This window comes from Grampus griseus (assembly GCF_964374135.1).
Source record: "Grampus griseus genome assembly, chromosome: 7".
Lineage (NCBI taxonomy): Eukaryota > Metazoa > Chordata > Mammalia > Artiodactyla > Delphinidae > Grampus > Grampus griseus.
In genome coordinates this window covers 93,209,746-93,224,222 of record NC_139001.1, presented here as the reverse complement: position 1 = coordinate 93,224,222, position 14,477 = coordinate 93,209,746, and the positions used below count along the sequence as shown (strand labels likewise).

General features: G+C 46.1%; 1 protein-coding gene across 1 annotated transcript in view; it reads right to left on the bottom strand.

The window, feature by feature from the left end:
- Positions 1-3,670: 3,670 nt before the first annotated feature.
- The window catches only part of LCT (lactase), a gene marked incomplete at both ends in the record, with an annotated part of 50,941 nt that continues 40,134 nt past the window's right edge, over positions 3,671-14,477 (bottom strand). The window contains 7 exons of the mRNA XM_082657763.1: positions 3,671-3,891; positions 4,523-4,747; positions 5,613-5,836; positions 7,360-7,494; positions 9,960-10,069; positions 11,921-12,123; positions 13,570-13,768. Coding sequence (XP_082513889.1) covers positions 3,671-3,891; positions 4,523-4,747; positions 5,613-5,836; positions 7,360-7,494; positions 9,960-10,069; positions 11,921-12,123; positions 13,570-13,768 — 1,317 coding nt within the window. The remainder of the gene's footprint in view (positions 3,892-4,522; positions 4,748-5,612; positions 5,837-7,359; positions 7,495-9,959; positions 10,070-11,920; positions 12,124-13,569; positions 13,769-14,477) is intronic.

Below are 14,477 nucleotides of genomic sequence, written 5' to 3'. Positions count from 1 at the left end.
TCTTAAATATCACTGCAGGAAGAAATTTTCTGACACACACCGATGCTATGTTATTGTCTCTCCTAATTCAGGGAGGCATTGCTTTGTTTGCATAATGTTATGGTCTTTGTTCTCATCGGACAAAACAACTGCTGGTCTACAACTAGTTCTCTGTCACCTTTATACTGAAGTTTTGCTCTCAATAATGATAATCACTCTTCAAAGAATTGAAGTACCTGTATTGTAGGACAAGAAGTAGGGAATTAAGATCTGCCTCTTGCTCATTTGGTTATTCTTAAGAATTTTAGGTTCTTAATCTGACTAATGTGCTACTATATGTTTATGGTGGTGGAGACACTAAGAATGTTTGAAAGAGGGAGTAAGTTTGACTGTTCCTCTTCTAATCTTTTGTGTTTAGATTGGGATAGAAGGACTCTGACTTTATTTTGTAATGGGAGGAAGAAATTTTCCCAGAGCAAACTTCGTTTTTCACCAATGAAGTAACAGTGACTTTAAAAAATGGTAATAGTGTTGGCAAGGAAACAGTGAGACCAGGTACGTTGTTAGTAGGAATGAAAACTGGGATAATCTTTCTGAAAAACATTGTCAGAAACCTTAAATATTTCATGCTCTTTGATCTAATACGTTTTTTGAAGGAATGACCATAAATGCAGGCAAAAGTTAGGTATAAACATGTTAAGTTTTATTTATTTTACTTCAGAATTAGAAACCAGCTAAATGCCTTCTGCAGAATTAACTTTTGCTGAGGAGAAATGGCACAATACTAATTGAACAATTCAGTTTAACGTATTTATTGAGTACCTGTTATGCGTTCCGGGAAAAAAGCAGGATACAGAGCTGTAGGTACAGTATGATCTCAGCTTTATAAACACATTTTATATAGAGGTAGTACTATGTATTAACATAATGTAAAGAAAACGCACCAAACGTTAATGGTGGTAAGAGTGATTATATATAATTTTAGTTCTTTTTTGCATCCTTATATGTTTCTCAATTTTCTGTAATGAAATTACTTCCATAATTTAAAAAGTAAGCTTGAAAAAGAAACATCTCCAGCAAGCATCCCATTTCAGTAAAGGTTTGTCGTCTTTAAAAACATAGCAATATGTGAATAAAAAACCAAGTTTGCCTTGAAAAAAAATCAAATAGAGATTCTTAGAGAAACGTACATAAAAGAATGATTCAGTCTTTGAGTAAGAGGATCCTTCATCAATTTTATATTTTAAAAAGTGTGCATGGTAAATTCAAAACCGTATGGAAGGCTATAAAATGACATCTTCCTCTTTGTATCCTATCCCCAGTTCTAGTCCCCAGAAGTAACCTCTATTAACAGTTTCTTTTGTAGTTTTCAGAAAAATTTTATGCATACATAAGCAAATATGTAATCTTTATTTTTTAAATAAATGGGATCATATTATATATATACTACTCTGCATCTTGCTTTTTTACGTACACAGTCTTGAAGATCTTTCCCCATCAACACATAGCTACCTCATTCTCATTAATGGCTGCAAAGCATTTCACTTGATAAACTTACCCATTCTCTGGTTGCGTTCATTGGTTATTACAGTTTTTGTGCTTGTGTTTGTTTTTCTATTACAAACATTGCTACAGTGAACATCTTTGGGAAGGTGTCTTCTTAGCTGTGGAAGTATACTTGAACGTCACTGAGTCAAAGGGTGTTTGCAGTTTGGATTATAAAAAATGCTGGGGAATTGCCTCCTGTAAAGGCTCTGTGAATTTACAGCAGCTAACAGGAGGATGTTGATTTCCCCACATCCTTGGCAGCACTGTATTATACTTTTGCATCTTTGTCAACATGATAAATGAAAAACTGTATGCATTTTATATGCATTGTGTTGATTTTGAATGAAGGTGAGCATCTTTTAATATTATTGGTTATTTTGATTTATTTTCTGAGAACTGCCTGTGTTTTCATTTTGTGTTTATCATCTTTTTCTTACTGATTTATAACAATTTCACGTATATTAAGAAAGTTAGCCCTTTGTCTAGCATATGCTATACATATCTTCTCCATGTTCATCTTTTGATGAGTATGTTGATGGTAATTTCTTGCCAGAATTTTTATGTGGTCCTGTATCAGCGTTTTTCTTTATGGCCTCTGGGTCTTAAGTCTTGATTATAAAATACTTTTCCCATTTCAGAAAGTAATTTAAAAAAAATTTACCCATCTATTCTAGCATTCTCGTGGTTTCATTTTTTTACATTTACATCTTGTATCCGAGTAAGGGATGTGGCTCCCTTTCCCCGCCTGTGGCTAACATCCTCAAGAGCTAACCTGTGAGCCACCTCAATGTATGGAGTGGTCCATCATCCACCTGCCCCCCGCCCCTGATTTGGCAGGCCGCCTCTGTCATGCACCCTGTTCCCACGCATGGCTGGTTTGTCTCGGCTCTCTTTTCCTTTGTTGATCTTTCTATTCTCTCTGTTTCAAAACTACTTTTTATAACTAGTTTTATAATATATTTTATATTCTTTTTCCCCCCAGATTTATCCTGGATCTTTTCTCAAGTTTGTTTCATGTGAAACTTTATATTATTCTTTTTCATGTCCTGGCCCCCCCACCAAAAAAAAAGTTATATTGACTTTAGGTATAATTGAAAGCTTATACGAATGTCTCTGATATCACTTTTAGAACCATCTTCACCCCATCTGATAAACTTTTTCTGTCTATTGGTAGGAGAAAAATGCTTGTGCCCTGCAATTCTGACTGTCAGGTTGGGGCCCACGGCAGTGGAACATTTTGATAGGAATTTTCTATAGATACAATTCAGGTAAGGAACACTTATAAGAAGCAAAATTTCGAGTGTGATTGGCCTTTTAAAACCAATTGAAAACTGCTCTATTTTAAAAAAAAACTTTCTCCCAGATATCTAGGAAGAATATATAGACTAAACAAGTTTGAGTGTTCCATACTGTGACTGTCTGATTAGCACCTCCAAGGGGCATTGATAAAGACTCGCTGCTACTCAGCATATGTTTTGTGAATGAGCACACAAATGCAGCGGGTGTGTTTCCTCTGCCCTGTCTCCAAAATGTGCCTGCCAGGGACACTGAGACGTGGCCCTCTGGCCTCCAAAAGCTAACAGCAGAGGATTACTGTGGTGAAGCTATACAAGCGGACAGTCATAACTTCTGTGGAACCTGCCTTCTCAAGGAGAAGCACCCATAGAAGATAGACAGGACACAGTTAATAGCACCTTTTTTAGTTTCTGAGGAACACAAGGTAAGCGTCTGGGAGGGAGCCTGAAGAGAGGGCAGGAGGTGACATTGCAGTTGAATTTTTATGAAAAGGATTGATATGGTTCTTACTAATGTTTTTGCCTTTAAAATCTCTGAAAATTAAAACAGCCCAGTTCAGTGGCTCACAGAACCAGTAGACGCATTCAGTATCTACTTATTTCCACAAGAGCCACTCGCAGGGTCATCTAATGCGCACGTGAATTCCTGATACTGAGGCAAGGTGGAGATATTTCCATTTTAATCAGAGACTTGAAATCCTTCAAGTTTAATTAGTATCTAATAGTGCAGAGACTTTTACAAACTCTGTTATGGGTAAATTATAAGATCCTCATTGGTCCTGGAGGTGGCAAAGGCTTCAAAGAAACTAGGCCTATTTTGCAGAACTGGAGGAGGTGGTAACTTGAGGTCAGAGTGAAGAACTGTGGCTCAATTCCTGTTCACCTGGTTGTGTTTGCTTTTGCTTGGAGTGCTTACAGTACTTGTAGGACAGAAATGCCACACCAGAGACTCCAAGAAGCATTAGAGCAAAGAGTACATACAGTGCTGTCTGGGCCTCTGTTGTACCCAGCCTGAGCCCCAGGAACTGAACGTCCTCTTCTCTCATGGGGCTGGCGGTGGGCTCAGCATCTAGGAGAGGACAACAGAGGCAGTGTGTGCATTGGTACAGACGGAGTTATCAGATGTATGTTAACCTAGATTAAGCCCGAGCCAGATCCTTGCGGTAGAGAAGCTACAGGGTGAGCATGTTGCGGAGGTGACGATACGAATCCTTCACACTGAGTTATGAGCCTCTGAAGGAAGTCACGTCATTTTAGTTTTGAAGCATCCCTCTGAGTGATTAGAGTATAATCTATACTGGATAATTGTCTCTTAATTTGTATAGTACTTTATACTTTTTCAGTCACTCAGCAAACATTGGCCACCTTACATTGTGCCAGGCACGGTGTTTGATCCTTGCATCGGCCCAGCGTTCGCTTAGTTTCTTGCCTAAGGCTGCACAGCAAGTTAGTGGTAGGGCTGGGACAAGAATCTAGACCTGCTGTTGCCAGACCAGGGCCTAGTTTCTCGATGTAACTTTAACCCTAATTCCTTTGTTCCATCCTAAGAATGTCTGGAGCATTCAAAGAACAGAAATGTTGGTTGAATGAATGAAGGGGATGGAGAGGCAGAGAGGAGGGTAGTAAACTAGAAGAAAATAGAAACAGGCCCCCTCGCCCCTCACCCTCTGGCTTTTGTCCCTCCCAGTGCCACGTCTCACCTTGCTGCAGACAAGGGTGTGGCCCTGCAGCGGGGTCAGGGAAGCCGTTGCACCGGACTATGGAGGCGTAGAACTTGGCCGACGCTTTGGGGATCCTTGGCAGAGAAGTGTCAGTATAGTTCACGAAATGCACACCGAACTTCTCTGCGAAGCCTGTGGCCCACTCAAAGTTGTCCATCAGAGTCCAAACCGTGTATCCTCGAAGGTCCACCTTATCCTGCACAGCTGCCCAAAGACAGGCCCCAGCTTGAGCTTCCCTGGTCTTCCCAAGACACCTTTCCACCAGGCCTACTGAGGCCATGCCTGCCCACAGCTTTCCTACGGTCCCTGCATGCAGGTCAAGGTGAGCTTTTTTCAGCTCTTTAAGAGAGCTGCCCACCCTTTGCATGCAGGAATCGTTAGCTGGTCCTCCATGGGTGCTCTTGCATTTTCTAGAAAGGCTCAGCCCTGAATGGGAGTCAGGAACATGGGTAGAGACTAAATTAATCCTCCTGGGTCATGTGTAATCCCCCTTGTCTTCACATCATGGGTTATTGGTCTTGGACAGAGCCTTAGAGTGTTAATGCTCTTCCCTATAGAAAAATATTTTGTCTGGAATAAGATTTTCTAATCGTTTCTTTTTGCTGCTGCATTGCTCATTTTCTTTTACTCAGCATTACTTACCGTTTCTGTGTCATAGTCCCATCCCAGGTTGTTCTGCTGAGCTAAGGGCCTCAAACTTTTGCTTGGGGAACAAAAGATCATACAGACAACCCCTCCAGCCCATTCCATGTGGCCCCCACCCAGACTGTCCTCAGGAGGGCACTGCTGTTCAGGGGCATTGACACCAGAGGATCAAGCAGAGCAAATGACAGGCCAAGAACTCGGGTCTTAGCTGTATCAGGCAACAGGGTTTGCTTGCTGAGCTTATATCTAGGAAGGAAGACTCTTAGTGTGCAGCCCCAAAGGCTTAAACCCAAAACGAGCTAGAAACCTCATCTTTCTCACCTCGGGCTTGTGGATGTAGTACTGCCCTGACTGCAGACGTTAGCATATGTTTGTTTCCAGCAGTGAAAGGTGCACTTGGAGGAAGGGCGGGGGCCTGGCATACCTTTGAGCGCCTCGTTGATGTAACTGCGGAGGTAGTAGATCCTAGCAGTGTCGTTGAGGTCTGATTCTTCCCGCTGGGACACTCCATTTTCTGTTACGTAGATCGGGGGGTTGTTGTACTCCTCCTTTAACCAGTTCAGGATCCTCCTGAAGCCGAAAGGTGTCATCTTCAGCCAGAAGGAGCCAGAGTCTGGCCAAGAGCGATCTGTGACGGAGGCAACTCCCCTACGAGTTAAAACGCTAAGGTTTAGGTCTCGATTTGTAAATCCCAAGAGGCCCTCTGCACAAAACAGGATTTACACTGGAAGAAAACCTAGATTTTTGCCTAGACTCGAGAGTCGTAGCTACACCTAGAAGGGTCAAAAGGCCTCGGATTCTCTTTTCACTAGTTGTAGTGGCATCAGTCAGTGCTGGTGTAACTTTGGACAGGCCACCTAAGCTCTCTGTTCTGCTTTCTACCTGTACAGAGGAATGGTCTTACTCATGGATCTAACCCTCCACGGCTCTGTTAACAGGCCACACCTCACACTAGATGTGAAAGGGCTCTGAGCTTCCCTTACCGTAATCTCCCATGGGATGCGAGTGCTGTCTTCAGAGAAGAGGCGCCCTTGAGTCACCTACGTCTGGTCGACGCCACCCGCAGGCCACAGGCACAGCCACAGGCACCAGTATTTGGGCCTCCATTCATGTGATGATGGGGTAGATATGCTGGGACCTGCCTCAAGTGCCCAAGACCCTTCCTCTCTCTCCAGCGATGGGCAAGGAGAGGGCATCAGGTTGTGCCAGAGGGAGCTCTGCGGGGGTGCACAGAAGCTCATGCATTTCATTAGGAGGAACAGCCATTTAGATATTTCTTAACGTCCAAATCCTTCAGGAAAAAAAACTGTTGCGTTTTATCAGGAGCTGGATTTATTGTTCACCTGAACTGCATGTGGGGCGTTTCATAAGCTTGAGCACAGGTGCCTGGGGAGACAGTCCCAGGACCCATGAGGCAGCAAGAGTCGAGTGGGTGTGTGAACGGGGACCAGCAGGGAGGCCTCTCAGCCCTGCTCAGCAAGCCTGACTCTGGTGGTTGCAGGATGCAGTGGGGATGTCAGCGCTTGTTTCCAAAGAAAGAACCCGGACAGAGTCACAGCTACTGATGGGGAAAGATGCTTTGTCAGAAGAGGGACAAAACAGTGTGCACACATAATAATCCTGATTTTTTGTAATAAACATTTCTGTATAACTATATACTATATAAACTGTATATAATATAAATATATAGAGAGGTAGTACACCCATACACACACACACATACTTCTGAAATGACACAAGAATTTCCTGTTCTTGCTTTCCAGTGTTTCTACTGTGAACATATATTATTTGTAATACAGAAATAATAGTTTAACCTTTACCCTCAAAAGGAAAAAAGAAGCTTGTTATTTTGACTGAAATAACATCTGGTAAGTGAAACAAATCTGATGAAAAAAGAAAACCGAAAGAAAAAAAAACCTTTTTTTCATGTTTTTAAAAACTCTTAAGCCTGTCTGCTTTTTAAATGGAAAGCATCTTGGAAACCCTAGCCTGAATTACTATCTGACTGATAGAGGTTCTTTTAGGTATCTCAGGAGATGGGGCTCATCTTGCAAAAACCCCAGGATACACAGCATGAGGAGGCAGTTTCAGAGGCTGTACAGGCCTCTAAGTGAGAGAAGAGGAGCACTTTGCTGTCTTTTCCAAAGATTGTTCCAGGCACCCTTCCTTACCTGTCTGCATCGAAGGAAGAGATCCAAGAGTCATAGTTGAGATCGTAGGCCAGGACAGTGGTGTAGTGATTGAACCCAAAAAAGTCATAGGTGCCGTTGATCCTCCTCTTCTCACTCTCTGTGAACTCAGGGAGCCTGGAAGGAAAGGGCCATTAAGGACGTGGGGTTTGGGAAGAGAACGTGCTGTGGGGTGTTGGTGGAGGGCTCTAAACTCAGGTACCTGGAGGTGACTACGGGCCTCTGGCTGGGAGCAAGGAGAGGCCCTCCCAGCTGCTGCTGAAGGCACCTGAGCCTCCTTCTACCAGACCACAGACCTCTCCTCCCTCTCTCTCTTCCTGTTGCAAGTTTTTACTGTGGTTTGTTTAGGCGTGCTGTTTTTCTCCAAAGTCATCCTCATTAGTAGGGGAAATACTTTTACAAATTGAATTGACTGAACTTTTGAGACTTGGACTTTTCTGCTCACATGATTTCACTGCACTTTTTAAAAAATTAGTTAACTTATTTTTGACTGTGTTGGGTCTTCGTTAATGCAAGCGGGCTTTCTCTGGTTGCGGTGCGCGGGCTTCTCATTGCGGTGGCTTCTCTTGTTGCGGAGCACGGGCTCTGGGCGCACAGGCTTCAGTAGTTGTGGTTCGCGGGCTCAGTAGTTGTGGCACACGGGCCTAGTTGCTCCGCGGCATGTGGGATCTTTCCGGACCAGGGCTCGAACCCGTGTCCCCTGCATTGGCAGGCGGATTCTTAACAACTGCACCACCAGGGAAGCCCTGCACTTTCTTTTTAAACATCTGGTGGAACATTTTCCTTGTATTCTTTTTTTTTTTAATTGAAGTATAGTTGATGTACAGTGTAGTGCCAATTTCTGCCGTACTGCAAAGTGACTCAGTTATACACATGTAGACATTCTTTCCATGTATTCTTAGTGAGACTTTTCTATACAATTCAATCAACATGCACTTGTGTGCAACACTTAGAGGTTCATCTCAGCCAAATCCTGACTACATGCTGCAGGTTTAGGGTTGCCTAGAGAATGCCCTGCTTAGGTGCCTGACACCTCACCTTGACCTTTCTGCTACCATTAACCTGGGGAAGAACCTTCCCTCCCTGGGGTTTCTGAAATACTGGGGCAAAACTAAGCCCCCGTGCCCACGCCTTTATTTCCCCGCTCAGGAGCCAGCAGGGGTTCCTCAGGTCCCGTGGCGTCAAGGCTGAGCCCCTGTGCTCGGCCTCCAGGCCCGGCACCATGTGGCCTTGGCCCTCCCACCGCTACTGGGCCAAGTCTCCCGAATTCCAGCTGCAGGTGTCCCACTCATTCCGACCTCTAGGCCGGTGCTCACACGCCTCCCCATTGGATGGAAGGGCCTCTGCTCTCCCAAATGCTGTTCCTTCTCAAGGCCCAGGCTCAGCTGATGTCCTGTCTTGTCCGTGAAGTCTCCTGGGTCTACCCAGCCTGCCCTGATCTCCTCTGAGTTTTCCTTGCATGAAGAAATTGGGGAATAGAATTCCTTGGAGTGATGAAGGTCACTGTCTTCCCAGCCAGTGTGTCAGCACTTGAGGAACCATATTTGGAACCCCCTCTTTGTGTGGACCTTGCCGGGCCTGGCCCTGGCCTGGGTACACAGTAGGTGCTCAGCAAGGTTGTGTTAATGGACTGGAGCACTCACTTGCTTGTTGGAGACCAGGGTTGACAGATCAGACCTTTTGGCTCAGCAGGACTTAACCCTAACCAGGCCAGCACACACGTGCGTTTTAAGGGCCAGGATGGATTATTTCATCCTCACAGGTATAAGACTCAAAGGCTGTGTTAGGAATGCTTGCCTTTTGAAGTTTTACCCTAGCCTCCCCTTCTTATGGTCACATGAGCTACCTTAGAGCTTGTGGGTGTGTTCCCAGAAGGCCAGGGCACTGCGTCCCCTTCCCCACGCCACACCTCTAAATCCCCAGCCGGACGACTCTTAAACGAGCACGGGCCCTGCAGTCAGCCTGCTTTCAAATCCCAGCTCCATCACTGAACAGCTGGGCAGTCTTGCCATAATCTCTGTGCTTCAGCTTACTCATCTTTAAATAGGAGTGAAAGTGCCCACAGAAGATGGATCAATGTTAGCTGTTGCTGACGTTGCTGTTACTTCCTTGACGGAAGTAGGACTGCCTCGGTGCAAACCATTGCCACCCACTGGCCAAAGGACAAAAAGCACTCGGCTAAGAGTCACCCATTGCTACCCACATTCACTCCTAAGGTGATGAAATAGGATAAGATGAGCTGGGGAATTTGTCCTCGGAGTGAGATGGTGGGTCGCTAAGAAGTAGGTGCCCTGGGGACGGATTTCCTGGCTATTCTGAAGAATAATAATAAAGGCAACTGCCTTTTGTCTTAACTGCCTGTCACAGCCATGCCAGGTCCTGGGCTAAGCAATTCACATACACATTCGCGTGTAATCTTCCCGGCAAGCAAGGAAGCTCAGACACGCCTAAGACACGCCTCTCTGACCCCAACAGCCATGCTCTCGTCACTGTGCCATACACCCAGGAGCCTCAGTTGGGCACCACAGAGCAGACATCCTCCCAGCTCTCATGGCTGAGTGCGTGGCAGCGCCAGGACCTACCGAGACTTGTTGAGGCCTGCCGCCAAGCTCCTGTCACGGACCCGTGTCTTCATCACCTCGGGGTAATCCCCATTCTTGAAAATCGGATGTGCGAACCAGCCTCCCATGAACTGCGGGTGGGGTTAAGGGGGAACAGTCAGTGCCGGCATTAACAGGCGGGCCCACAGGAGACCGGAGCTCCCGGCTCAGGCGTCGCTGACCCCAGGGCCCCTTCTCCCCAACCCAGTATGAAGCGTGCCTCTCTTCTGCGGCTGTTCCCATATTGCAGCTCAAATGCCCACAGGTCTTGTCACCCCGCTGGGAGCTCACTGTGGGAAGGGCAATGTTCTCACCCACTGTAGCTTGAGGGATGTGAACCGATTTGGCCCTGGACTTGACAAATGCGGCTGGCTGCCCTTAGGAGGGTCCTGCAGAAGAGGGGGAGAGACCCCAAGCCTCCAGGCCCTGATTTCCTCTCTTACCACAGAGCAGGTCCTTCCCCGTCCTCACGCCTAAGGACCCACCAGAACCTCTGGGAGGAACCAGGTGCAAGGCTGGTTGCCCAGGCAAAGGATGATTCTTCATGGGTTTTGGACTCGCAAAGTGAGGAACTTTTCAGTCTGTTTTCTTGAATGAGGTCCAGGCCATCCTTACCCTTAGGGGGTGTATGTGGCAACCAAGTGCTATGACGCTGTGGGTCCTGAGAGGCTTCTTCTGTCTCGACATCCTCCCCTCACCTGCTGGCTACTCCCTGAAATGTGGGTTGAGGACAGCCTTCCATTCCCAGTCAGAGATGAGGCTTGGAACATACTCACTCTGGTAAAAGAAGCTTCAGTTCACTCTGAGGTGAGAAATTGTTTCTGTGGAAGCTGATTTTATTAGGGGACATACATATCATAGTCCTGAGCTGCAGGATCACAGTTCATGGACGAGCTGTGATAATGAGACTACAGCCTAACATTTCCTGAGGTTTGTTTTGATTTCAGAAAACAAATTATTGCTCTAACTCACCAGTTCTGTGAGTCTGAAATGAGGTAATGAATTAATTTTGTTCCAAGGCCTTCCCCCTAGCTGGCTAGCAAATGGGACATTAAGTTCTTGTTTGCACTTTTTAATTTGACCACCTTTGTCAAGTTCGTTTGTGAAGAATTTGGCAAACCAAGGCCATTGGTGTCCTTTCAGAAATGCCACAGTTTCCGGACTCCTCCTCAGAGCCTTTAAAAGTGGGGAGCAATCTGGAGAGAGAGAGAAGCTTGCTTTTTTTTCCTGATGCTGAAACATGGGAGAGGGTGCCTTCAGACCTCTTCAGAGACAGTAGCAGGAGCCAGGGAAAAGCTATGGCATGAAGAGCACCGTTCTCTCTCTCGTCTTGCAGGGGCCCAGGCTGAAATAAGGGTGGGCCGTGTTGTTGGGACCTGCTTACTTGTGCTTCCACTTCCCAGGAGCAAAATTCCATGACCAAAAGATGCATATCCTTATGTGAAGCTCATGGAAAATTCGGGGCGCTAATGAGTTTCACATAACCTAAAGCCCCCAACTTAAGGTAATTCTTAGGCAGAGTAAGTAAAATCAGATGGTGACACCTAGAGGCGAAATGTGACATTGCAGCCCAGTTCTATTAGCTCCTATAGTCAAACCAGATTGAAAAGGCAGAATTTCTTTCTGTTATTTAGCTTCAAGCCAGTGTTGCATCCAGTAAGAGCTATATGTATAAATTATTTTTTTAAGACTTGAAAGAAAACAACCCCAAAGAACTTTCATCACAGCAAACCTATGAGGTAGTTAGGTCACCTCCATTTCAAAGATGAGAAGACTACAGTACAAAAAGTTTAGATGATTTTCCCAAGGGCACAGAATAAGGTAATAGCAACGCAGGGCCTAGTTCCTAAATCTTTGTTTCGCAGTCTAATTCTGTTTCCATTAGATCGTGACAGGAGGGGAAAAGAGCAAGAGTAAGAACAATGCCCAGAGGAAGAACAGACCTGAACGTATCTCCTGGCGGCCTCCACGTCTTCCTGGTTGGAGGGGTCTCTAGGCTCAGCCCAGTCGCTGCTGATGGTGATGGAAATCATGCCACCTTGACGGGCGCGGTACACATCGTTGTACAGATGCCAGGCCTCAGCGTGAGCCTTTATTAGGTTGTGGCCAGCAATGTAGGGACCAGTGCCAGGCCTGGAGGAGATTCCTGGAAATATACACAGAGATGTCAGTGAAGAATAAATGTGGCCAAGAATATCACTTTCTGCCTATAGATGGCCTCTTCGTGTTTGGGAGAAAGGCTGAAGATTTTGGCTTGAGGAAGAATGGAATTCAAATCCTGTCTCCACTTTTTAAAGCTGGCCAGGTAACTTTGGGTTGAGTAATTCAGTCTTTCAGTTCCTTCCTCTGCAAAATGAGCAATAGAGAGTTCTTATGAGAAGGAAATGAAACAGTGTGTGTGCAAAGCACCCAGAAGTACTGTGTCTGGCAAAGAGAAGGCACTTGATTGACAGGTGTTGGTTTCTGTACCCCTCGCCCAAAGAGTGGCTCATATGTAACAGGCAAAGTACCCAGAAGAGTGTGTGCCTCAGGAGGTGACATCCTGGCACTCTGCGGGGACCCACAGTGAAAGTAAGAGTTGGAGAGTATAGCTGATGGAAGCATCTGACACAGAGATTCCTTGAGAGCAAATGTTATGAGAGAGGCTGCCTCTCATATGTTGAAGGAATGATAAACCAAAGTGTCAACCAAGGACCAATGGGAGATACATCTGGTAATGGGTCAAAGCAGATCTCCCCGTGGCTCTTTCCAGCTTTTACATGTAATCCCAAGGAATCACATAAATGAACACGAATTTACTCTCTAAGGCTCAGAACTCAAGAAAAGGAAAATTGGAGGGTTCTCAAGGGACAAGGAGAGGTCCACAATTCCTTATTAAAAACTCTTAGGAACACAGCACTGTAAATCAACTATATACTTCAATTAAAAAAAAACAAAAAACCCAGGGTTTGATGTATTTTGGGATTAAAAGGTTTCTGTGTCTTGGAAAAGTAATAAGTTGCATATAACATAGTTACATATGACCCCAGCAGGGCCCAGGACAGCTCTCCACGATTAAGGACATTAATACGTCTGCTGCTGAACTTTTCCAATTTTAGCATATGTGCTGCCGAAACGAGCACTGCTCGTGCAGAACTTCTGAATGTTCACTCTAAGTGGGATGTCACCTCACATTGGTTCAAGTCAGGTTAAGCCCAGGTCAGCCAAATCATATATTGGAAACTTTTGCATTTTTGGAGTTGCAAAAACCACTGTGGATCTGTACAGTCTGATGTATTGTCCTTTCCTATATTGATTAGTCCACACCCTTGATCTCAGGCAGCTTCCTATCTGAGGCAGATCAGAGGTAGAGAGAGAGCAATGAAGCCATTTGGATGTATTGAGACGTGAAGTTCATGTTCAGCAAAAGTGGTGTCAGAAGGGGGAAGCTCTGCTGCCTGCCAGGCAGCCCTGAGCAGAAGGCAGGGATTATGAAGCACTGCCTTCGGGCTTTCGTAGCCTCCTCCTCCAGGGCCACCTGGATTTCATGTCTTTGTGGTGCTGAGAATGCCACACTCCAAAGAGCTGACAAGGGGGGGTCTGGGACCTTTACCTGGAGCTGCTGTCCCATAGCCATAGCCCTGGTTAGCAATGACAAAGGGCTCGTTCAGTGTGATCCAGAACTTCACCTTGTCCCCCAGCCTCTGGAAGAGCACATCTGCATACTCCTTAAACCGCTGTACAACCGTCTCATTCTCCCAGCCTCCGATGTCCTGGAGTGCCTGCGGCAGGTCCCAGTGGTAAATGGTCACCTGTGAAAAAGCAAGATCAGCATTTCCATCAACCTCCTTTTCATGGGAAGCCAGCGATGCTGTATGCACCAGCGTAAATGTCTACTGCTAAAGCTGAGGATGAATGATGTGACAAATAAGCCTCAGGGTTCTCTGGCCGGAAGGGTAGGACAGCAGTGTTGAAGTGTGAGAAATTCATACCTCTGGCTCAGAGAAGCCTGGGTTTGAGTCTCAGCTCTGCCACCTACCAGCCATCTGACCCCAGGCTCAGGCCCTGAGACCTCCATGTCCCGGAATCGTTGTGAGGCCGAAATCACATGGCAGAGGACACAAAAAGTGGCTGACATCCTGCCATCTCTTCAGCAAATGTTAGCTATGGTTGTAGTCAAGGATCAGAAATGCTAGAGCTTCAGAACCGCCGGGATAGACTGCACTGAGAGTCTGAGGCTCTGAGGCATTTTGCTTGTAAAGGGGCATCCCCATGGACATCTGTCTGGAGGTTCTTTCTGAGGACCTGGGAACCCTTTGCTGGAGAGGGGCCCCTATGGCCATGTCCGTGTGGTAGCCTTTCCTCTCTCCGGGTCTTCCCTTGATGCTCCTGACACACCCCCTCTTGGCCACGCCGGGGGTCTCCACTGTCCGCAGTCTCCACTGGGCTGCCAACCATCTTCAGCTCAGGCCCAGTCTCTCCCTTTGCCTGAAATGCCCTTCCCCTGCCCACCCACCCACC